The sequence below is a fragment of the Miniopterus natalensis genome, chromosome 5 (genome assembly GCF_054644295.1).
Source record: "Miniopterus natalensis isolate mMinNat1 chromosome 5, mMinNat1.hap1, whole genome shotgun sequence".
NCBI lineage: Eukaryota > Metazoa > Chordata > Mammalia > Chiroptera > Miniopteridae > Miniopterus > Miniopterus natalensis.
Genome location: NC_142085.1, coordinates 7,667,713 through 7,691,564, shown reverse-complemented (window position 1 = coordinate 7,691,564; position 23,852 = coordinate 7,667,713). Strand labels below are relative to the sequence as shown.

Here is a 23,852-nt window from a genome sequence, read left to right as displayed (position 1 = left end):
CACCTGGTCCCACATTAACCAAGACCAAAGCCTCCTGGCACAGCTCCTGATTCCTCTGCCACCAGCAGCCCTGGGTGTTGTGGGACTTGCCTGAGGACAAGGTGGGAAGGATCAGCTAGAACCTAAGTCTTTTCAGTCTGGCTCCCCACATCACTAACTGTGGATAACATCACATGTCCACTCTCAGAGCTGGCTCCTGATTCCTGCCCACATGATGCCCCCTCCTGGCTACTCCTTTACCCCACAGTGCCCTTCCTGTGTGGCCTTCCTCCTCTGTAACTCACTCAAGGCCCAGCCCAAATTCCCATCTCCTCCTGAAAAGGTCCCCAACAAAAGTGCAGTTTGTTGCAAGCAACAAAGCTGGATCCTGGTTTTAGACCATTTTTACTGGAATGCAGGACTCAGAGGGGTCACCATGGTCTGGAAACTTGGATAAGTTTTGCAGATGCAGTAATTCAGCCGAATGAGTCCACCCAATTACTACAAATCTGGCCTGAGGGAAAAGAACAGAAAGGTATGGGGAAAAAAGATGGTGGGTGTATATGTATTTGACCTCCAGTCTCAGTTTACTTAAAAATGACAAAGAGATGCGAGAGCCCAGATATCCAGTCATCAGCAAGTGTCCTTGTACTGAACAGCTATTCCCTGCTGATCTCTGCTCAGCACTGTGGGACACGCAGCTCTTGGGAGACTGAGTTCTCGTTGAGGAGGCAAGAATCACACATGTGAACTGATAACAAACCACACAAGACAGTACTCAGCAGAAAGGATGGATCTGTGTGGTGCAGACGAACAATCCTAGAATTTTAAGTTGAAGATGTACATTGAGAGCAGAGTTGTCACAGAAACTGTTGGAGGAGGCAAGACTTCATCTGGACCCTGAAGGGTGACGGGTGGGGAAGGGGCTGGGGGATTGGTGGGAGGTGGGGAGTGGAGGGAAGGAAAAGCCTAGCATGTTCATGGGTCTGTGGACAGATCAGCCCAATCGGAACAGAGTTTTTGTGGTTGGGAGTAGCAGAAATGAAGAGATAGAAAATGGAGTGAACCCAATAATGGAGACACTTAAAAATCTGGCCAAGTAGCTCATTTGTTTGTGATTTCAGTAATCTGTCCCTCCCTCCCTTCCTTCCTTCCTTCCTTCCTTCCTTCCTTCCTTCCTTCCTTCCTTCCTTCCTTCCTTCCATCCATCCATCCATCCAACAAACATCTTCTGAGTGCCTGGTACACAAACACAGTGCTAGGGCCTGTGTAGGAAACAAGAAAGTGTGAGGATCAAGATGTTACCCTTAAGCACCTTAAGACTTAATGAGAGTGCCAAGACCCTCATGTAAAAATATCATGGGTGCTTGCTTCCACAGGGTGTGGGAGCTGTCTGCTTAGCTGTGCAGAGTGCTACTAGGAGAGCAGAGGCAGAGGGAGCTCACTGCCATATGGGGTGATCATAGAGGTGATGTCTGAGCTGTACCACAAAAGGGAGACAAGTCTGAAAGGTAAAAAAGAAAAGCAGGTGTTCTAGGAGACGGATTTACAAGCACGGGAATGGGGACTCCAACATTCTGTTCAGGGATGTGGTCTGTATTGGCCATAGGAGGTTGATGTACAGGGGCACCAAGAGAGAGTAAGATTGAAATGGAGAAACCCAGAACATGAGAGTAGGGAGGACCTCAGAACCTTCCACCTCTATAGCTCCCGCTTGCCTGGAACACCTAAGTCTCCTGGATGGCCTCCCTTACCCAAACTGGGGAGCTCTCTTCTTTTTTGAACTGAAAAACACACAGGTATTAGGGTAGGCTGTTATAACAAATAATCCCTAAATATCAGTAGCTTAATATTACAATCCAATGTAGTTGGCAGAGTGTTTCTGCTCCACACAGTCATGCAGGACCCAGGCTCCTTCCTTCCTATGGCACCACCATCTACACCCACAAGGCCTAAAAGTTACACAGCATGGAGAAGGCACACCTACATTCCATGGGCAAGAACCAGTCATGTGGCCTTACCTGGATGCCAAGGGGCTGCAATGTAGTTTAACTGTGTGCCTAGGAAGAGAAAGTGGGTTTGATGAGAACCCAGCCTCTACCATAACCTCTTTCTCCATATCCCTCATGTTAAAGTGATACCTGACTTAAGAAGGGAAAAACAGAGACATAAAGGGCAAGTGGGGGGCAGGAGGGAGCAGCAGGGGCCTGGCAGTACCAGAGCAGCAGATTCTGATCCAGACCCTTTCCCTGGCCATGTCCTCATACACTGAGTGTGCGCAGGGTGCTGGTAGATTTACTTAGCATCTCCCCTAACTCAGTTTCCTTATCTGTCCCACAGGAACTCTAATTTGATCCTCAAGACAGGTGATGTGGGGTACAGGGCAGCCTGGGAGACGGTCGCCCAGCCCCACCTCTGTCCCTCTGGTGTCCCCTGTGCGATTGAAGAGGAAGCTAAAGAGCAGAATGTTGTTGTAGTTTCTCCATAATGCAATGTCATCAGGAAGCCCTGGGCCTCTGGGCAGCACCCTGGCAGCCCCATCACTCTTCCCAGCTGCATGGAGCCTTTTAGACCATGCTGGAAAGGGCAGGAAGCAGTCTAATAAAACAAACAGCAAGGCAAGACCACTCATCAGCAGCTCTTCAACATCATCTAAACTTCTGACTTTTGATTTAAATCTGCATCCTCTGCGGCCAAAAACATAAAACACAAGATGAGGGAAAGATCTAAAATGAAAGCATGGGTGCCAAGAATTAGAAGGAAAGGAGGGAGGGAGGGAGGGAGGGAGGGAGGGAGGGAGGGAGGGAGGGAGGGAGGGAGGGAGGGAGGGAGGGAGGGAGGGAGGGAGGGAGGGAGGGGAAGCAGCTCTGGGACAATACCAGTGCGAGAGCCAGCCAGCCAGGCTGACTTGCAGCCAGGCTGGGGCCTTGTCATTATGCCTTGCTCAGAACTCCCTTTGTCGCTCAGCTGCCCTGAAATGGGACAGGAAGCTTGACAGCTAATCCAAGAACAAAAGCCAGAAGCCTACCTGCTCCTGTTTGCCCTTCACCTTTCTCCCCCATCCCTCTAAAAAGCGAGTATCTTTTAGGAACAGGGGTGGAGGTGGGGACAAGTGGGCGAGGAGACCTGGCTCTATATTCTAATAGTCTCTTCTGATTCTTTTAGGGAGAGACTACCCCAGCATCAGGGCCTGTTGGTCAGAATGACTACTGCTGTAAGGCAGGAGTGGGGGGCTGCAACTTGAGCTGCAGGCCAGGAGCCATGGAGGCCTCTCTGAGGAGGCATGGACCAGAGAGCAGAGTGAAGGGAGGGAGGCAGATCCCTGGGGCAAATGACAGATATGTCACCAGGGCTGAGGGGCTCTGGAGAGAATAGGGTGCACTTCAGGAGCCCCGGAGGCTGTCCCAGCACACCTCAAACACCTGTGTGTCTTGAAAAAGAGCTAACCTCCAGATAAGGCAGCAGCCACCTTTACAGGGACAGCTCGGGAGCAGGTCCAGACCCACTTTTTATGGTAACATATCTGGGTGTTGCAGCCAATCATCTCCTCTGGGTGAATAAGTTGAAAGAAGAAAAATCAGGCAATCGTGCCTTACAATACAGCTAAGTACTTAATTCCTTTTTAATGTTTGCATTATTAACACCAGCATCACAAAACGATATTTTTACTTTCAAGTGATTTAAATGTGCGATTCGGCATCTCAATTACTGGGATCATTATAACTGAAAAACTGAAGCCATGCTCCCTCCCTCCCCAATTCTCTCCCTGAGCCTCATTTCTATAAAGATTCTATAAAGAGCAATCACAGCTCCAGAAAGCCCAAATACCCATTCCAAATAGCTCAGGAGGTGAGGCCCTGGCGGGGGATTTTAAGGAGCCAGAAAGGTGCTGCATTCTGCATTGAGTGTGGAATGAGTGACAGCTGGCACATGGGTGTTAAAAGGGTCATCAGAATGGCACTGGGTGACCCACAAGCCAGTGACCCCAGATTTGGCTCCAGCCACCCGCAGAGACATGGGGCATGGGGTTAGGGGCTACGTAAAACAAGCCAGAAAGGAGCCTTGAGTCCCTCAGGAAACTCTAACGTCCACAGAAACATTATGCACAAGTTCACAACCATAACACTTCAAGGAGGCTGAAGCGACATCGAGTGGGCAACGGCATGGGCTCTGAATCCTGTCAGCTGGGGTTCAACTTCAGCTGGCAACCGTGGCAAGTCCTTATCCTCTCTGTCCCTCAGTTTCCGTCTCTGTAAAATGGGATAGTAGTGGTACTTATCTCAGAGAGCCATTGTGAGGACTAAATGAGTCAATGTGTATACAGCATTTAGAAGAATGCCTGGCACGTAGCAAATACTCAGTAAGTTATAATTTATCACTATAAGTCCCATTTTAAGATGTAGAACTGGAACTCAGAGCAACTAAATAACCCACCCAAAATTGGCTGCCCCTTTGCCTGGAAGCCGCTCTTGCCCCTCGGGTGAGTCAAGTCTCTCTCACATACAAGCCCCTCCAGACCACCCAGACCCCACTCCCAGATCAGCCGTGGTGGACCCAGCACCCTGACTTGATCTCTCCCAGGCACTTATCACGTCTGAAATTACCTTGGTCAGTTAGTAAATGACTTCATACATATAAAGCACTACTATCATGGTGAGTGGGTGAGTGTGTGTTTGCTTGGTTATCTGTCTCCCCACTTAAAGGTAAAACCCCCAGAATCAGGGTCTTCGCCAGTCTTGTCCACCACAGCTCAGGGTGGTTTCATGGGTGTGTGATCTGTGCATCCACACAGGGCCCTGTTCTGAACGGCCCCAAATTTGGCTTAATGCTCTGCTATTACTGTCCCGAAATTCTCAATAATTTTTTAACAAGTTGCTTCATATTGTCATTCTGTACTGGGCTCCCACAATTTATATAGATTAGTCCTAGATGAATGAATGGATGGATGGATGAATGAATGAATGAATGAATGAGCAAGCTCACATTCCAACCCAGGTCTGTCAGACTCCAAAGCCTCACTTCTGAACCACCAAGACAAAAATACGCCTCTGGTAGGGGGAAGAGAGTAGGGTAGGGAAGTCTGAACCAGGGACATCCCCAACCTGACCCAGAAGATGCTGGGCTGGGTAGGGAGAGCCTTCAAAGGAGCCATTGGTTTGAGTTTCCCTGGCGTCCAGTTCTTCTTCTCAACCTGTCATTGCACTTGTGCCTCAGGGGGTGAAAACCATTCACTGCCCCCTAATGTTACTCTTCCTCTTGCCAAAGACAGAGGGACCACAGTTCCTGCCTCCCAAGACAGCTGTCCTTGGCTAGCCAGGTGCTCTTCAAAGCCACAGCTGTGGTAGGACCTCAGGCAGAAGGACAAGGCCTTGGGGTACCCAGCACAGCCCTAGGTGCCTAGAGTTGATAGTAAATAGATACAACCCTGGCACTTTGGGCCATGGGGCAGCCATCAAAACTATGAGTCTGTAAATACTGTTGAGGTTGGAGCAGGGAGGTACTGTTGAGCTGGTACATGGTGGGGGTGCCCTTGAGTGCATTTTCCACTCTCCCTGAACTCTCTTTACCTCAGGTGGGCACCCCCATCCCCAACTCACTTACTTCAAGTGGGTGTTACACACCCTGGGTCCCCAGAGGTTCTCATTCAATAGATCTTCACTCTTAACACCTCCAGAAATGCTCCAAGCTGTTCCTTGTTCAAACCACCCATGGATCTTTCCTCAAATTAGCCTCCTCTCTCTGCGCCAGTTCTGGCTCTTGAGGCTCAGTGTCCTTGCATTCGCACTTACTCAAATCCTAACCATCCTTCAAGGCCCAGCCAAATGCCATCTCCCTCAGATGCCACCCCTGATCTTTCTCCCCTGCTCCCCTGAACAGCGAGAAGTACTCTTTCTTTCTCCAAACTCTCCACCATTCTCTGACACTTCAATGTAAGCCTTTGTCGCTCTGAATTTTGTGTTTCGGTTGTGTATACACTCCCCTACTCAAGGCAGGAGTCTCCTGGACAACCCTTGTCTAAGTAGGTGAGGGGAGAGGAAGGAGATTTGGGGAAGCCAAGTGTTGTATGCATGAGACAGTCCTAGCTAAATGCAGGACAGTGAAGGCGCAGGGGAGGCTGAGGCTTTCTTAAGGAAAATCTGGAAGGTGGGGGTATCTTTTGAAAAGAAAAATCAGGACATTCCACAAGATGGTGCATCTGGACATATGTAAGTGAAGGCTTGGCCAGGCTGGGCATGGCTCAGCCGTTGAGCCTCAACCTAGGATCCAGGCGATCGGGGTTCGATTCCTGGTCAGGGCACATGCCCGAGCGGTGGGCTCAATCAATGACTCTCTCATCATTGATGTTTCTCTCTCTCTCCCTCTCCCTGAAAATCAATAAAGATATATTTATAAAAAAGAAAAAAAAAAAAAAGAAAATAAGTGAAGGCTTGGTTTAAAATAAATTTTTTTTTCCAAGTTTTTTTGCTCCAGCTAGGAAATTGGTGCCTCCCAGGGAAAAGTGCCCGGCTTGGGGAAGGGGCACTCAGAAGGGATATAATAGGGGCTGGGGAGAGAGCTGAGGAGCACTAAAGAAGGAATTGTGGCAATTCCTTAGTACCAAGTAGTAGTGACAGACAACAGGGGCTGCGGACGAGAATGGGGCAGGAGGTGGGATGAGAACCACGTGTGCATAATACGTGATTAAGTTCAAACACATCTTCGTCTAATAACAACCTGTATTTACATGCAAATATATTCATTTATGCAAATTAGCACAGTTCTCCAAGGAGGGCTTTTTAGTCTGGAGCTTGTGCAAGCATTGAACAAAAAAAAGCAAAGCTGTCCCTGGGGTTCTCCACGTTGGACTTGCCCCGGGTTGCTGGGCGGCTTCCAGGAGAACGACGGCTGAACGAGCTCCGCTCGCAAACACAGGCCAGTAGCGCCCCTAGCGGAGGGCAGCGGGGCGCCCCCGAAGTCGCGCATGCTCGCTCCTCTCCCTGCCCCTCCTCTTCGAGCCCGCGAGCCTTAGTGCGCAGGTGCCTGGCTGACTCCTCCCTCGGGGGCGGGGACAAGCGGGCCCGAAATGGCGGCCAGCCGTTACCGGCGTTTTCTTAAGCTCTGTGAGGAATGGCCAGTGGACGAGACCAAACGGGGCCGGGACTTGGGCGCTTACCTGCGGCAGCGGGTAGCACAGGCGTTTCGGGAGGGAGAGAACACCCAGGTGACCGGACTGTGGGGTCCGCTTTCGGCGGGGAGGCGGCTGGGGCGAGGGGAGGCGAGAACGAGGTAGAGGCGGGGCTACTGTCGGCTGGCGGGGAGACGGGCGCACGCGCGCGCCTTCCCTCCCTGGGCGCACGTGCGCGCGGACCCGCCACCCGGGACTCGGAGCGCGACCACCCGCCCCCTCTCGGGGCTCTCATCCCGCCGCACCTTGGAATTACCGGAGAAACTTCAAAACCTGGATGTCCGGCCCACTCAGCCTTACTAAAAGGCAGTTTCTGGGAGTGGTTGGCCCCAGTGTTTTCCAAAGCTCTCCGGATGATTCCAGGTGCAGCCAGGGCCGAGACCGCACCACCGGTCGTGGACGGTGACAGACGTAGGCTCATTTCTTCCCGACCCGATCCCGGTACCGCGCGCGGTTGTGCGCGTCCTGAGCTGACCCCCAAGGACCTGTGCGAGGCCCCCACTAAGCTTTTGCCTGCTTCCTGGGCCCCAGTCAGTTCGTGCAGCAGGTGTGAGTCCTCAGCCAGGCCCCTGTGTGTGGGTCCTAGACTTTTGTTATGTTCTCCAGGTTGGCTGCAGCGCTGGGATTCATTCATTTGCACTTTACGTATTTATTGAGCACCCACCATGTGCCGGGAACTGTGCTAGGTGCTGGGGAGACAGCAGTGAAATAGACAGGTGAGGTCTTACCACATGAAAATTAAGTTTCCATTTTAGTTCAGGACACAGTAAGCAGGTAGGCATACATAAGACAGTCTAGGTAAGTGTGATTGACCCTTGAACAACTTGGGGGTCAGGGACACCAACGCCCACCCCCAGCAGTCGAAAATCCACATATAACTTTTGATACCCCACCCCACCTGGAAAAAATAACCTGTTGATTGGGAGCCTTACTGATAACATAGTCAATTAACATTTATTTTGTATAGTATATGTAACACACACTGTATTCTTACAATAAAGTAAGCTAGAAAATAAAATATTAAGAAAATCATAAGGAAGAGAAAATACATTTACAGTACTGTACATATTTATTGAAAAAAATCTGTGTATAAGTGTACCCACACAGTTCAGACCTGTGTTGTTCAAGGGTCCACTGTACTGTGATGGATATAAAATATAGTAGCATGATAAAGGGGTAATATTAGTTATGATAGATAAGGCCATACTGAGGAGGTGACACATAGATGATACCTAATGCACATTTGGTGGGAAGAACATTTCTGACAGTGCAAAGATCCTGAGGCAGGAAGCAGATTGACATGTTAGAGGACATAGAGAAAGCCATAGTGGCTGGAGGGTAGTGAATGAAATGGAGTTTGCTAAGAACTGAGGTCAGAGGAGCCGGGCATGGTAGGGTCTTATAGGCTCTGGTTGAGTTGGATTTTATCATAAGGCCAGTGAAAAGCCATTTGGGGGGGGGGGAGGGATTAGTCAAGAAATTGATGTGACCTAATTTACTTAAAAAAAAAAAATACTACTCTGGTTGTATGTGGTGAATGGGTTACAGGGCACAAGAATAAAATGAGACAAGCAAAGGCCACCATGGTAGCCCAGGCAAGAAAAGGTGGTGGCTTGGATGAGGGTGGCAGCACAGGGGATGGGAGGGGATGGGTTCCGGTTGCAATGTAAAGGGTGCATCAGCAGGACTTGCTGATGTACTGGACATGGGATAAAGGGAAAGAAGAACCAAGGATAACACCTAGATTTTTTTGGCCTGAGCACTGGGTGGAAGGTGGTAGGTACCATCTACTGAGATGGGAAGGGTGGGGTGTGAAAAAAAATCTTGAGTTTGGTATTGGACATGTTAAACTTGAGCTGCTGAGTGGACTTACTTCCAAGTGGAAATGTCAAGTAGGCAGTGGGACATTTGAGCCTGGGGCTGAGGCAGAGGTCAGAGATATGAAATGTGATATATGTACACACAACCTGAAGAAATGACTTTTGCAAAATTTAGCCATGACCTATCAAAGCAGGAATTTGTTTTTTTGCAACTTAGCCCAATACAGAGCCAAGCTAGCCCACCTACTGGAGCAAGAACATGCCCAGTGGCATCACTGAAACTTGTCATTGAGTGGATGGTGGCCATGGGCGGAGTGGAGTGTCTGGCTCAGAGCTTGTTTGGGGAGGGGGGCACACTACACTGAGGGCCCTCACACCTCTTGGTCTTCACTGGACCTAAGCATCAAGATCTTGAAGGGAAGGATCACATGTAGTCCCTACTCTGTAAACCCCATAGACTTCCTAGGACTCTGCTCCCTACATAGTTGTAGTGTGAACTTCCTGAGAATAAAGATATTGCCATTTTTATCCCCCCCTTCAAAAGACATTGGATAAATGTCTGAATAAATAAATGGTTGGTTACTGCTCATGAGACATCATTGGAGTCTAGTTGCAGATGTAGCAGAACTAGATGGAGAGCAGTAGTGAGGAGTGAAGGGAATATGTGTGTGTTCTGTGAATTTGAGTAATGAGAATTGATTTGAGAACTTACTGTATGGGGAACTGCAGACAAGGGACAGAATCTGGCTCTTACCACCAAGAAGCTAACAGTTGGGCAGATACATGACTTACTCGAATGAAATCAAATAGTGAACGCAGCCAGCAGAGAGGCTGGCATAGGCTAAATTCTTGGGGAGGTGAGAGAGTGTCACATGCACCTACTTGACTGTAAGTCTAAGACAAGCCAGAAAAGGAGGGTAGAGCTTTCTCTTTTGGAGTTGTCATCCTTTGTCTCAGCTAGGGAGATAGTTCTGGTCAGTAGAAAGCCACACAGATATGAGTCATGGTCCGGTGCAATTCATGGCTCTGTCGATGGCTCCAGAGCAGCTGGTGCCTGCATCCCTGATGGAGTGAACCAGTGCATCATGGTGGCAGCAGGCGCATTACTCAGGACCACCGTCATGGTACCTCATCCTGATGTCACTTGAGAACATGCGTGGGCTTAGTAAATCTTTGTGGCCATTTTTGGAAGGAATTGAGAACAGCACCGCGAGTCACTCCCAGGGACACCCTCGGATCAATTATAAAGACCTTGAGAAAAAAGATGATCTGGTAGAATCTTCATGAAATGGCAGTCTGCAGCGGGCATTAGACCAAGTTGGCTGTAGAGCTCCCCCTTGGTTATGCCAGTTGCCAGGAAGACATGACTGGAGGGGAGGCAGCTCTGCTCCACAGCCTTTTTGTTCCTCAAGAGGAGAAAGGCAGGCAGCCTCATGGCTGCCTATATCTTGACAATAACACTGAACACATGCTTGGCATACTTTTGCTTGCGTGATCTCATTTAATTTAGTCCTTCGTGCAGCTGAGTGAGGTAGCCATCACTATTTCCATTTTATAGGCAAGGAAACAAAATCAAAATAAAACCACTTGCTCAGGGTCCTCTGGGAGTTAAGTGGCAAAGACAAGTAGAGACAGACCCTGCTGCCCTGGCCGGATTTGCTGTGGCCTCCCTGGTGCCTGGTCTTTCCTCAGCTACTGGTCCACCTGAGTTATTTCTTTGTCTTAGAAAGGCCTCTTGTTCTGTGAACTTCAAGCCACTCTCTTCCCCTCATTCCCTGCTCAAACCTTTTCAGACCACAGACAGATTGGGCAAAGAATTAAACATCTCCCTATGTTTACCCACCTACTTTTCTTTGGCCCAGCCAGTCTTCCCTGGTGAGGATGGGAAGAAAGATGGGCCTTGGGTGGGACAAAGCACAGAAAAGCCAGACTCACTGGAAAACAAGTTCATCATTCAGACTCGAAACCAGAGTCCAAAAACCACTGCGCCATTTATTCCACCTCAGATTGCCCTTTGGGTAGTCTCAGGTCCACCCCAAACCCACCAGAGGGAGGGATGGTGGGAAGCAAGGACACACTTAACACCTCTTACACCCTCTACACTCTTGTGCAGCACTATTTATGGGGTTTGCCCCTTGAATACAGTTTCCTGAAGAAAACGTGTTCCCTGCGGCACCTGGAGCTTAATAAAAGAATCACGACATGGGGGAACATGTGGCAAAACAACTGCCATTGTTGACCTAAGTACAGGGAAAGGAGCAAATTCTTCTAATGAGCTCATTAGGTGCACAAGCAGCTTCCTAAAAGCTCCTGCCTGCGCACCCACTCACCTGGTGTGGGCACAGCTCTGAGGACCTGCCTGGAAGTGAGCCACCCAGGCAGGTGCTCCCCTGCCAGTGAGTTCTCATGTGCTATCCAGGTTTCATAATGTCGGCCCATCTAAAAGAAGTTGACTCGGTCATTTCCACTTCTCCAAGAAGAATTCAAAGCTTTATGTAGTCCTGTTTTCTCTGTCATCCAGGTGAGGCCTGGTTTTTGGTATTCCGCAGTGTGGCGGTACCTGGCAATGGGGGTGCCATCTCAACATTGCTCACCCCTACACGTGGGCCCCCTGAAGTCAAGCATTTGAGGAATGGCCCAAGGACAAGTTATGCTGTTTTTAGTTATAATATTGAACCCACTGCAAAACAGGAGCTGTGAGAAAATAAGTGTCTCTCTCTTTGTCTCCCAGTTCCCATGGAGCTAGGTTGGGGAATGTGGTGGTTAGAGCAGGGCCAGCACCCCATGCACATGCGAAAGTGCACGTGTTCCTCCTAGAGGGTAAGCTCACTTTCAGTGAGTCTCCACTTTACTCAGAAATCTTGCGCTCTGCCTGTTGGCTCCTGGGCAAGTGGCAGGCAGCTTTGTGAGGCCTTCCTTGCCCTCTGGCCCACGGTTCCAGCCTGTGTTTCACCTCTCAGCACACCCCAGCACGTGCCCTAGCCTCAGTGAGGGTGTCTCCTTGTTGCCTCCCAAATTGGCCATAAAATAAGTGGTCCTTAACCTTTGAGAATCTAGTGGGCTGTGAGCACCACCATCCTCCCCCCAAATACACAGCTTGCCGAGAATTTGGTGACTTCCCAGGCCCTTGAAACACTGCTTGGCTCAAGACCCTGCCTGTGGGAAACAGCCTTGTCCCCCTGCTTTTCATGCCTCCTCCTCCTCCCAGTCACTCCTCTGAACCCCGTTCCACCCATGCCCAGGTCCAGCTCTGAAGTCTACACCCCTCAAAGTGAGGGACTCGCTGCCCCTCACTCTGAGCCATCACTGCAGTGGAACTCAAGATCTTCCCTGCCACACCTGTCCTGTTGGCCAGACCTGGCGACGCTGTGCTCTGATCTGTAACTGGTGCTCAGTTATTTGGAGCCCCGGGTCCATGTTTGATTTTTTACTTCAATCCTGTCTTGTCTCCTCAGTGATTGACAGTTTCTCCAGGGCCAAGGCTGGGTCTTTCTGTCCTCCCACAGCCTCCTAGCAGAGCACTGTATGTAGTAGGTGCTCAGAAAATACATTTTCAGTTGAAGGGAATAGGCTCCCATAATAGAATGAACTCTTCAGAAGTTCATTACCAAGTCATGAAAACCTTTTTTCATAGATCCTCCTGGACTGAATCCAGCTCTATCTTAACTAGCAAAGCAATTTACGACTCCCTTTCCCAAAAGTGCTTATGAGTCCCTTTGTGTGACTAGAATAGGGGCCGCTGTACCAATTGCTGTCACCACCCAAAATTCAATTTTGAAAGTTAGAGTCCGTGCCTGGGGCACCGATGTATTTGTGTATGTACAAAATATGGGAAAGAGAAATTTGCTGATAGCTGAGCAGGCGAAATGCAAAGGAGCCAAAATAGAGCCATAGAGGACACTTTGTCAGTTGAACATTTTTTTATTCACATTTCAGAAGCAGAACTGAATTTTTCTTAATGTGCCACTGCCGCATTTTTCAGACCCAGCACTGCTATTAGTCCTAAAATGTCTGTGATCTCGTTAGGTATGAATGCAAAGTCAGGTCATTTAAAGCTTATATATAAGAACATTTCTAAAAGTGTGCGGTACATTTCATCAGGCAAACTATTTCAAAACTCAGGACTGTTTGTGTGGAGTCTGAATAAAGTGTAGGGTATAGGTGTGTGGTGAGGCTTTTGTAACTAAAGTCTTTCTGCTGATGTCCTTTTAAGTAGTAAACAGACTTTTTTAATTGCTGAGCTTGGCTTGGGTGTGACGGAACCAGAGTGGCTATGGCCCTGTCTCCTCATGCAGTAATAACTCAGCCTGACGTTAGCAAATGCAAACTCTCGTCACCACCATGGACCCACTTCCACAGCCTCAGAGGGACACCTTCTGACCTCAGATGGGAAGTTGGGTGACAAGTTCATTTTTTGGTGATTGGTTATTTATAGGTGTTTAAGTGTTTGGTTCCCTCTCTGATTGTTAATGAGCTCCAGGCAATATGTGAAATATCTAACAGATGGTCTCTTTATTGCTGAAGGAATTTTAAGGTGTCAAGGGAGCCCAGAGGGTCACTCTTTTTTTCACTCAGACCCTCTGCTCTTTGTCCTCATGGGAGCTGTGCTCTGTAAGGATGACCCTGCCCTCTCTGCCCCTTGCTGCCCTGCTCACCCCCTGAGGGTCGGGTAGGAGGTGGCTGAGCAGTCCTGTGGCACATTCTCACCATTAGAGAAGTTAGAGGAGAAGCAGGAGAGGAACTTGCATTGGCAAGATTTCTGAGGGCGAGGATCTGGTGGGGATGTGGGTTTGACGAGGATGTGCTGTCTCAGTGGCCTAACAGCAGTGGCAGGAGCCCCAGAGAGAGGCAGTGGGAGGAAGTCGAGTCAGCGGTGTGTCACCTTTCCTAAGAGCATGGTCAGTGACAGGAGGAGGGAGGGTCCAGAAGAGCGCCATCAGTGAAGAGCAGGTGCAGCAGATGGTGCACACGCAGCAGAGACATGGAGCTCTCGGGGTCAGGGTCGCAGGTGTGGTCAGGTACGTAGGCAGTGGGCGCCTCTCACTTCCCATCCTTCATCACTTCCATTTCTAGCCACACCCCCAGCAGTCACAGGGCAACACTGATTCTTTGATCGAGTCCTCGATGCCACGCCCTGGACATGTGCTCGTCCGGGCCCTGTGCCTGGAAAGCCCACTTCTGTCTGGTAACTCCCACTCACTCTCCACCGGGACCCTCTGGCAGATCTTCCCTGGCTCCCTGGGCAGCGTCGGCACCTCCACACACCTACAGTCCCCTTATTCCACCATCACCAGGATCCTCCTGAACTGTTCTTTCTTCCTCCTTGCAGTGTGTGGGGTAGATGCCTGTGTTTACGCAGCTGTTGACTACTAATAGCAGCACAACTAATCCCTCACATCCATCAGCACTCCAGGTCCCTAGTCAGCCACCATTGCCTTCTACTGTCACTCCGCCCTCAGAAGTAGGGGCTATTGTTTTTCTTCTGTTAAAAGAAAGGTTAAGTTGGCCAGTAGCTTCAGAAATGTCAGTACTTGAAAAACAGAGGCCGAGGAACTGTCCCAGCTGAAAGGAGAAATACATGTGACAGATAAACTCAGTAGGCAATCCTGGGCCAAAAGGGTTTTTTTCCTATAAAGATTATTACTGAGAGAACTGGAATATGGACGATGCACTAGGTAACATGCCGTGTCAATGTGAAATGTCCTGAATTTGATCACTGAACTGTGGTTATGTAAGATAATATCCTTGTTCTTAAGAAACACACTGAAATCTTACAGAGTGAAGGGGCATTATGTTTCACTCTGCTCTCAAATAGATCAGAAGAAAAATATGTATATGTAGATACACAGAATGATAAGGCAAATGGGAGAAGATTTTTTAAGAGTCAAGGGCAGGAGGACGTTGAGGGATTTGCCCAACATCCCAGAGCTGGTTGGTGAAGATGCCAAGATTCAGGCCCAGGTGGTTTGACTCCAATGCTCTCCACAGCCATGGAGACCGGCTCCTACTCAGGCAAGTGAGCACACGGTAGATGTTCAAGGCACTTTTTTGAAACTGATAAACACATCTCTGCAGGTATGAAGAGAGCAAGCAGAAGTTGAAATGCACAGTTATCTTTTGATAATCTACGTAATTTTTTTTTTTAATAAGAGAAAGTTTATTTAGAAAGAGTAGAAGTAAGCTGTAAGCAAAAGAAGGACCCTGGGAACTTAGGGGAAAGAAGTGGGGGGAGGGGAGGCACAGACCTGCTCCAAAGAGAGAGCCACTACCTAATACTCTTTTTTTTTTTAATTTGTGTTTGTTGTCGAAAGTATTACAGATAGCCTCCTTTTCCCCCATCGATCCCCTCTACCCTGCATCCGCCCCCCTCAGGTCTTCACCATACTATTACCTGTATCCATGGGTTATGCATATAAGTTCTTTGATTAATTTCTCCCCACCCACTTCCCCACCCCTGCCTTCCTACTGAGATTCATCAGTCTATTCCATGCTTCTATGTCTCTGGATCTATTTTGTTCCTCAGTCTACTTTGTTTATTAGATTCCACATATGAGTGAGATCATGTGAAACTGAATCAGGAAGAATCAGGAAACCTGAATAGGCAAATAACAATTGATGAAATCGAAGCAGTAATAAACTCCCAGCAAACAAAAGCCCTGGTCCAGATGGCTTCACAAGGGAGCTTTCTAATTCTTTAAGTTGTAGGGTTAGATTGTTTACTAAATATTTTTCTTGCTTTTTGAGGTAGGCCTGAGTGCTATGAAATTCCTTCTTAGGACTCCTTTTGCTGTGTCCCACAGATTTTGGATTATGTGTTAATTTTCATTTGTTTCCAGGAAGTTTTTGATTTCTTTCTTGATCTTACTGGTAACCCATTCATTGTTTAATAACATGCTATTTAGCCTCTATGTGTTTGAATGTTTTTGAGTGTTTTTACTGTAGTTGATTTCTAATTTCATGCCATTGTGATCTGAGATGCTTAATAAGATTTCACTTTTCTTGAACTTGTAGAGACTTGTCTTGTATCCTAACATGTCTATCTTTGAGCACAACCCATGTGCGCTTGAAAGGAATGTATATTCTGCAGCTTTGGGGTGAAATGTTCTGTAAATATTAATTAAATCCATCTGATCTACTGTGCCATTTAGAGTCACTGTTTCTGTGTTGACTTTTTGTCCAGAAGATCTATCTAATGAAGTCGGCGGGGTGTTAAAGTCCATAATTATGACTGTATTGCTGTTGATCTCTCCCTTAAAGTCCTTAAGGTTATTAATGATAGATCCTTATTTATTGCCATTTTAATTCTTTATGCCTATGTATCTCTCTGTTTCTTATTATTACAGCAGTCCCTTTAACATTTCCTGTAGTGCTGGTTTGGTGGTGATAAACTCCTTTAGCCTTTTTTGGTCTGGGAAGCTCTTTATTTCACCATCTACTTTGAATGATAGCCTGGCTAGATCGAGTAGTCTTGGTTTCAGATCCTTGCTTCTCATTATCTTGAATATTTCATGCCATTCCCTTCTGGACTGTAGAGTTTCTGATGAGAAGTCAGCTGACAGCCTTATGGGAGCTCCTTTGTAGGTAACAACTTGCTTTTCTCTTGCTGCCTTTAAGATTCTCTCTGTGTCTTGAATTTTTGGCAGTTTAATTATGATGTCTCTGGGTGTGAGCCTCTTTGGGTTCTTCTTGCTTGCGACTCTCTGTGTCTCCTGAACTTGTGTGGCTTTTTTCTTGACCAGGTTGGGGAAGTTTTCTCCCGTTATTTCTTCAAACAGGTTCTCTATCCCTTGCTTATTCTCCTCCCCTTCTGGTACTCCTATAATGCGAATATTGTTATATTTCATGCTGTCCCACAGCTTCCTTAAATTGTCCTCTTGTTTTTTGTTTTTTCTTTTTGGATCTCTTGATTAAGTGATTTTTTTTCTACCCTGTCTTCTAATTCACTGATCTGATCCTGAGCTTCCTCTAATCTGTTGTTTATTCTTTCCAATGTATTCTTTATTTCTGCTGTGTCATTCTTCATTTCTGACTGGTCATTTTTCATAGTTTCTATATCTTTTTTCAAGCTGTTGAGCATCCTTACTTTCAGTATTCTGAACTCTATATCTGATATATTGCTTATCTCCATTTCATTTAGCTCTTTTTCTGGAGACTTCTCTTGTTCTTTCATTTGGGGCTTTTTTGTCTCCCCATTTTGGCTGCCTATTTGGGTTGTTTCTATGTATTAGGTGTATCTTCTAGGACTCTCAGTCTTTTGGGAGGGTCTCTGGTGCAGGCTAGTCTCAGATGCTCTTTGTGACTGGCCTTGAGTACCCTCTTTGGAGCTATCAACAACCCATGGCTTGTGGTTTCCTCTGCTGGGGCTGCGTGCGCTTGGACAGGACCAAGATGCACACCAAAGTCTGCTTTTCTCAGGCCCAGGTACAGAAGAAGACCAGGGAAAGACTCAAAGCTCCCAGAAGTCCGCCTCTGCCTGCAGGCTGATTGATCTTAGTCTTTTAATGAGCCTCAGGCTATAGAACAGCCAGAGGAAACTCTACAGCATGGGAGGAGAGGTTTTCCAATGGGTGGTGCAATTGCTTTCCCCCCAGGCAAAAGCTGCCTGGCTGGCAAAGGTCTGCCTGAGAAAGATGTCTTCTGCAGTATAAGCAAATTACTCAGCACAGGAATCCGGACAGCTGCCCTCTGAGGTTCTTCTCCAGAGCCCGAAACCCCAGATTCTTCTCACACAGCTCTAGTCCACTCTGCACTCCCTCCTCCAGAGCCCAAGGTGAGTGGCTTCACACAAAACTTTGTGCTTTGGCCATTTAAGAGGGTGCCTGCAGTTCCAGCTGTCTCTCCCTGGCAGACAGAAACCCAGCTGCTTTTCACAGCCAGATGTTATGTGGGCACCTCTCTCAGTTCTGGTGCTCTGGGGGATTTAGGCCCCAGAGTCCTCAGTGGGAACCCCCCACAGCTGAAATATCCCAGTGGACCTTCAGCTACTGCCTGTGGGAGCCCAGCCAGCCCTTTCTCGCCTCCACATTTCCTACCAGTCTCTATGTGGTCTTTTCCTCCGTAGTTATGAGGGTGCTCTCCAGCTAGTCATCCGTTGATTGTTCAGAGTGGTTTTTCTCTATTGTAGTTGTAATTCCAGTTTGGTCCTGGGAGAGTGTCAGTGTAGCTTCCACTCAGTCCATTGCCGTCTTGGAATCTCTCCCTGATACTCTTTAGAACTTGGTGCTGGTGCCGGTCTCCTCCCCCTTGTGTGCCTGTACCGCCTGTTCCTCTGTCTTCTGTGTTAGCTCTTGGTTGTGCACGCCATGCTGAAGACACAGGGCTCACACTGCCCTCCCGAGTGGGTGCTGCAGAATTCCGCCCCTGGGCTTCCCCTGGAAGCGCTGCCCGCCCGGCCGCCCGGCGGGGACCCAGACTCAGCCACAGTCTCAGTTTCCATCAGGTCCTTCTTTTCAGCCCTTGGCCCCAGTCCACTCAGACGATGCCTCTGGTTATTATTCAGCAAACACTGGCTATCTCCTCAGCCCGTAATCCTTTCTCTTCTGATGTGCTACCTCATTCTCAAGATGAGTGGCTGAACCGGCGCAGATCACACGGAACCAAATGAATGGCCATCTTTTTGTTTGCGGTAAAGTGGAGCCCTTGTTTGACACGCACATAGAGGCAGAAGCTAATGGCCTTATTAAAACGCTTAACTACTGATTTATTTGTGCTCTGCCTTCTTCAAGAAAGGATTTAAGTTAGAAAAGTCCATCATTTGAATTCTGGCAAAAAACATAAAAGAGAAAGTTGTGTTCTGGGGAGTTTTCAGAATTCTTGGCTGAAGAATGTAAGGAACTATAGATAATAATAGCAAGGGCCGAGGGAAGGGAAACCAACAAGAGGCATGAAAGGTAAATAACCACCTCTCATCTGTCTTCCCTGGAGTTTCCAGCGAGGGCATCGCTGTCTTAGGCACCCAGAATCTCTCTATTTTCCCCTTTCTACTCACAAGGCTGCAGTGTTCGGGGCCTTCCTTCCTAGCAGGACCTGGCTGAACTCTCCCTCTTTTCCTCAGCTCACGTTTCTCAGCTCAGCGTACCTGTTTCTTCATGTTCTTTTCTTGCAAATTTCAACCGCTCCCCACTTACCACAGTTGAAGGCCCAGATGACTTTTTTTTGCCTTTCAAAAAAGAATCTCTATTTAATACATTTCATATTAAAGGTTTAACTCAAAAAGCTCTTTTTCTCCAGCCCAGGCACTTTTGCCTACATATTCAGACCCTCTGCGTAGAAAGCATTCCTGCCTCCTCTGCCTTGCCCAACCCTTCCCCCACCAGAAGGCTAACTCTTATGTATCCTTCAGAGCCCCGCTTCCTCTCGCCTCCACCATACACTGACCACTCCCACGTGGGGACGCCCCCTCCTCTGACTTCTCCGAGCCCACACTGCCCTAGTGGTCCCTTTATGAGAGTCACCCTTCCTGCATTGTATTTTTATTGTGGCATCTCCCTCTGCAGCTGGCATGGTTGCACAAGGCACAGATGCTCAACGACTTTTTTTTTTTAAATAGATCTTTATTGATTTCAGAGAGAGGAAAGGAGAGGGAGAGAGAGATAGAAACATCAATGATGAGTCATTGATCAAGCCCGAAACCAGGCATGTGCCCTGACCAGGAATCGAACCCCGATCGCCTGGATACTAGGTCGACGCTCAACCTCTGAGCCATGCCCGGCCAGAACAACTACTTCTTTACCAGTTGATTGATAGAGTTTTTCTGCATGTTGGGGAGTTGATGAGGTGGAGCCATTACTCCAAAAAGGTGATTTCTCATAGCAGGGAGTTCGGGGAGTTAGCCCAGGTTTGCTTCCATGGAGCAGAGAAGCGAGTGCTGAGTGCGTCCTGCTTCATGTGAATGCCTTGTTCAAGGTGTCCTTCCTGGAGGAACAGGAGGGTGTGGGAGGCAGGGCTTATTTGCTCACTACTTCGGGGTTCTTTGTTTTTCAGGTTGCAGAGCCTGAGGCCTGCGATCAGATGTACGAGAGCTTAGCACGACTCCATTCAAACTATTACAAGCACAAGGTGAGTGGGCACAGTCTCTTATATCCCCAGCCTCTGACCAGAGAGGACCTATAAGAACAAGTGAAATTCTGATTCTACAGTGTTTTGTAAAGAATTGCAGTTTTGCTACTTTCACATGTAACCAGTAATTTCAAGCAAGCCAACAAAGGCACCTGGTAGAGGCTTTTAGGTCACTTAAATAAAAGCTACTTATACTCCTGAATAAAAGCCATGTATTTTATATGCCAGTGTGTGCTTCTGGGTGTGTTTGATAACTGTTGGATCTTAGATTTTCCCATCCACTCTGGTGGAAGTGGCATTGCCCTACTCTGGTGACAAGGGTGAGGTGATGGGGCAAGTCCTGTCAGACAAAACAGCTTCTCCTGGGGCCTTTCATGACAGCTGCCAAATTCCACTGAGTGTGGTTTTCTCAGGCTTGAAAAATGTGTTCAGTATTCCCCAAGTCTGCAGGGTGGGGCCAAAGTAGGTTTACAGTTGTGAGTACGAGAAACAGAGTTTATCCTTGTGTTATTATTTATTATTTATTGTATTATCTTCCATACGAACAACTGTAAACCAACTTTGGCCCCACCCTGGACATGGCCAAATGCCTAGCCTACTTGGAAAAGGATTTCTTCTAAATCCTTGCAACTCAGAGTGTGGTCCAAGAGCAGCAGCAGGGAATCGCCTGGGTTAGAAATAAGAATCGTGGGCCCAGCCCCAGTCCTGAAACAGCCTGCTTTCCCCAGAAGATTCCTGTGCCTGTTCAAGCTGGAGCCACCAGCCACAGATGATGCCGGTTCTTGCGAGGCCACATCTTTGACCTCCAGGTGGCGCTGCTCTTCTCCTTGCTGGGCCTCTAGTCTCTGGACAACCGTTGTGGCCCAGGGAATGCCTTTAGAGAGCCAGGCTTCTTTCAGGATTGGCAGGTCTCAGGTTGTGCTGCAGAACTAATCTTCTCTCCCCTCCCTTCTCTCTTCCTCTCTGCCCCTTGTGACCAGTACCCTCGCCCCAGAGACACGAGCTTCAGTGGCCTGTCCCTGGAAGAATACAAGATGATCCTTTCCACAGGTATTGAAAGCACAGCTGCCCTTTCAGGTTGTTTTGCAAATGATTCTTTGAGTTTGAGAGGCCAAAGGGAATTGTCTAATAATACAGCTCATAGCCTGATGGAAAATGTTTGGAATAGCCCACAGGAAATTCTCAAGCTACAGCGCTTATACTCGGGCCATAGAATATGGAGAAGGTCAATGGCATTATTTTAAAAAAGAAAAGCCATCTTTAGAGCTTTTAAATTCAAGGCGGAGCAGCAGGGAACAGGGGGATACATGTTTGCCAAATGGAAGTAGTTGAAATCAGGATGGAAGGAAAATAATTTTATTTTTATGGTCCTAAGAGGGCTTTATAAATGAGTGTTTTAATTAAAACAAAAAGCCATTCAATAAACGTGTATGGAGATATCCACTAAGACTTATCTGACCCAGGGGACATGGTCTGTGGGTTAGATGTGGGTTTGACTAGGTATGTTTTCAAGTCGTTGATAGACTGTGATTAACAAGAAAGGAAATACCCTGCCCAGCCCAGCCCCTCTGTACTTCCGCATCTCCATTGTCACTGATGGGGGAACCCTGGGTTGAAGTAGGCAGGTTCTGGAAAATTACTATTTTTATTGCCAAGGATATCTTATTGCCAAGGATATATATATCTGATATCAAAAATAGGCTAACCTTTTCTGAGAGGCATGGCCCTGAAACATTCACCTTCTGGTGGTACTCTAGAAATTTCCCTTTCCCATTCCCCTGGCAGTCTTCAGCAGCTACATTTTAGGGATTTGGCATTCCAGAAAACTCTTACCTTCTAAGCAGATTAACACCTGGTGGTGTCACCTGCTGTTATATCAACTCTGATCCTGTTTTTAAAGCAGTACCCTGGAAAACTGGGGTAAAGGTATTTTTGCTAGGCAGAATCGTGAAATCCAGCATTGATGCACGAGGTCATTATGAGGACCCGGAGAGTTTGAGCAAAGTTTGAACTTGAAACTAGAAAGGAAATGAGTTCTGGAGGCACAGCCTCTGCCCCTTGTTAACTTCAGGAATGTCTCTGAGTGGGCGGGGGACAGGCCGTAGACTGTTCTGCCTGGGGGATCAGCTCCAAGAAACCTGCTGCTAACTTCTTTCCTCAGCGATCCTATCCTTGTTGTGACTGCAGAACAAGCTTACCAAGTGTCTCCTCTGACAGGCCAGGAAAACACCTTGCAGTGTTTGTAGTGAGAGGCTTTGAGGCCTGGCAAGTGGCTGCAGTCTGGTTCCCAAATGTGTCCACCCTGGGCTTGGGGTCACGGGAGACTAAAGAGGCCTCATGGCTTGTAAGTAGACAGGGATCCAGCCCTCGGTATCCCACTTTGTCCCCATAGCGCACCTGGACTCCTGGAAAGCCCCAGGGTGGGATGCTGCGCTCCTGGCTAAGGGGCAGTGTGACCTAATTTAGTCAGGAGACCACTGACAGTCAGTGTTGATAAGTAACGTAAGTTACCTTTCGTTCAAAAAAGCTGTTACTTTTCTCTACAAGTTTTGTTAACAGATAAAAATCCAGGCTATGAAATTTAGACAGGACTGTGGGGAAATCTAAATTTAATATACAGGTAAGATCAGGTATAGAATTTTAGCCCTGGAGACTTTAGACCAGTGGTTCTTGACTTGGGCAATTTTGCCACCCAGGGGAGATACATGGTAATGTCTGGAGACATTTTTAGTTGTCACAGCTAGGAGTGGGTATGGTAGGGAGGTTCTGCTACTGGTATCTAATGGGTAGAGGCCAAGATGCTGCTAAACATCCTACAATGCACAGGTCAGCCCCTCAATGAAGTTATCCTGCCCCAAATGTCAATAGTGCCAAGACTGAGAACCCAGCTTTGGTTCCTTTGGGGCTGTGTGTGTGTGTGTGTGTGTGTGTGTGTGTGTGTGTATACACACGTACGTGTAAAGGGCCCCATGGCCTCCACTAGCTCCCTGCTGCCTTCATAGCTATGAAGATGGCCACCTTTTCTTGGGTGCAGGTCGGGTGCCAGGCAAGTTACCTCCGCGATTTCCTTTAATCCTCACAACTTTTGAGGCAGGTATTTTTCTACTTTTCAGATGAGGAACCTGAGGCTCAAAGGGTAACGTAACTTGTTTGAGGAGACCCAGTGAGGAAATGATGGGCAGGGATTCTGGTGCAGGTCCGTCTCCCTCCCCAGTGTGTGCTCACCTCCACAGCACGTGGTGAACCCACACTGCCTGGGTTCAAATCCCAGCTCTACCACTTCCTAGCTGTGTGACCTGAGCAACTGTCTTGACCTCCCTCTGCCTTAGTTTCTACATCTGAAAAATGGAGACAGTAAGGTGTGTGTGGCATGGGCTAAGTTGTGAGAGAGCACCTGGGCCTGAGTTTCTTTGCCCAGGCATGCAGAGCAGGGTATCGAGAGCGCGGCTTAGACGATGAATATGAGACGAGTGCCCAGTCCACGCTAGCAGTTAGTTTCTATGGCCTGTCTGATCTGCTTTTCGGAAGTTGGGTCTACGCTTCCCTTTCTCAGGGACAGACTGGGAAAGCAAGGCCTGCTCACGAGAAGGCCTGGGGCCAATATACGTCAGCAAGTTTTAGATTTCAGCCTCCTTTTTGTCTTGCCCTTTTGCAGACACCCTGGGAGAGTTCAAGGATATGAATAAAGGCATGTGGAAGAAACTGCAGGAGAAGTTCACTGCCAAGGAGTCCTGAGAAGCAGCGCCTGTGCTCAGTCCTTCAGTCCTTATCTTGCCCACGAACCTAAGGGTGGATGTTGCCATCATAAATAAAGCCGCCCTGATTCCCTG

General features: G+C 48.1%; 1 protein-coding gene and 1 long non-coding RNA gene across 2 annotated transcripts in view; one reads left to right on the top strand and one right to left on the bottom strand.

Annotated features, from left to right (window-relative positions):
- The window catches only part of LOC107541591 (uncharacterized), a 9,366-nt gene extending 2,147 nt beyond the window's left edge, over positions 1 to 7,219 (bottom strand). Inside the window, exon 1 of the long non-coding RNA XR_001603621.2 lies at positions 7,133 to 7,219. This is a non-coding gene — a long non-coding RNA (uncharacterized LOC107541591). The remainder of the gene's footprint in view (positions 1 to 7,132) is intronic.
- UQCC2 (ubiquinol-cytochrome c reductase complex assembly factor 2) lies at positions 7,043 to 23,852 on the top strand. The gene is made up of 4 exons (XM_016218710.2): positions 7,043 to 7,180; positions 19,948 to 20,022; positions 21,003 to 21,072; positions 23,678 to 23,852. Exons 1-4 carry the CDS (start codon positions 7,043 to 7,045, stop codon positions 23,755 to 23,757), a joined length of 363 nt encoding a protein of 120 aa, XP_016074196.2. The 3' UTR covers positions 23,758 to 23,852.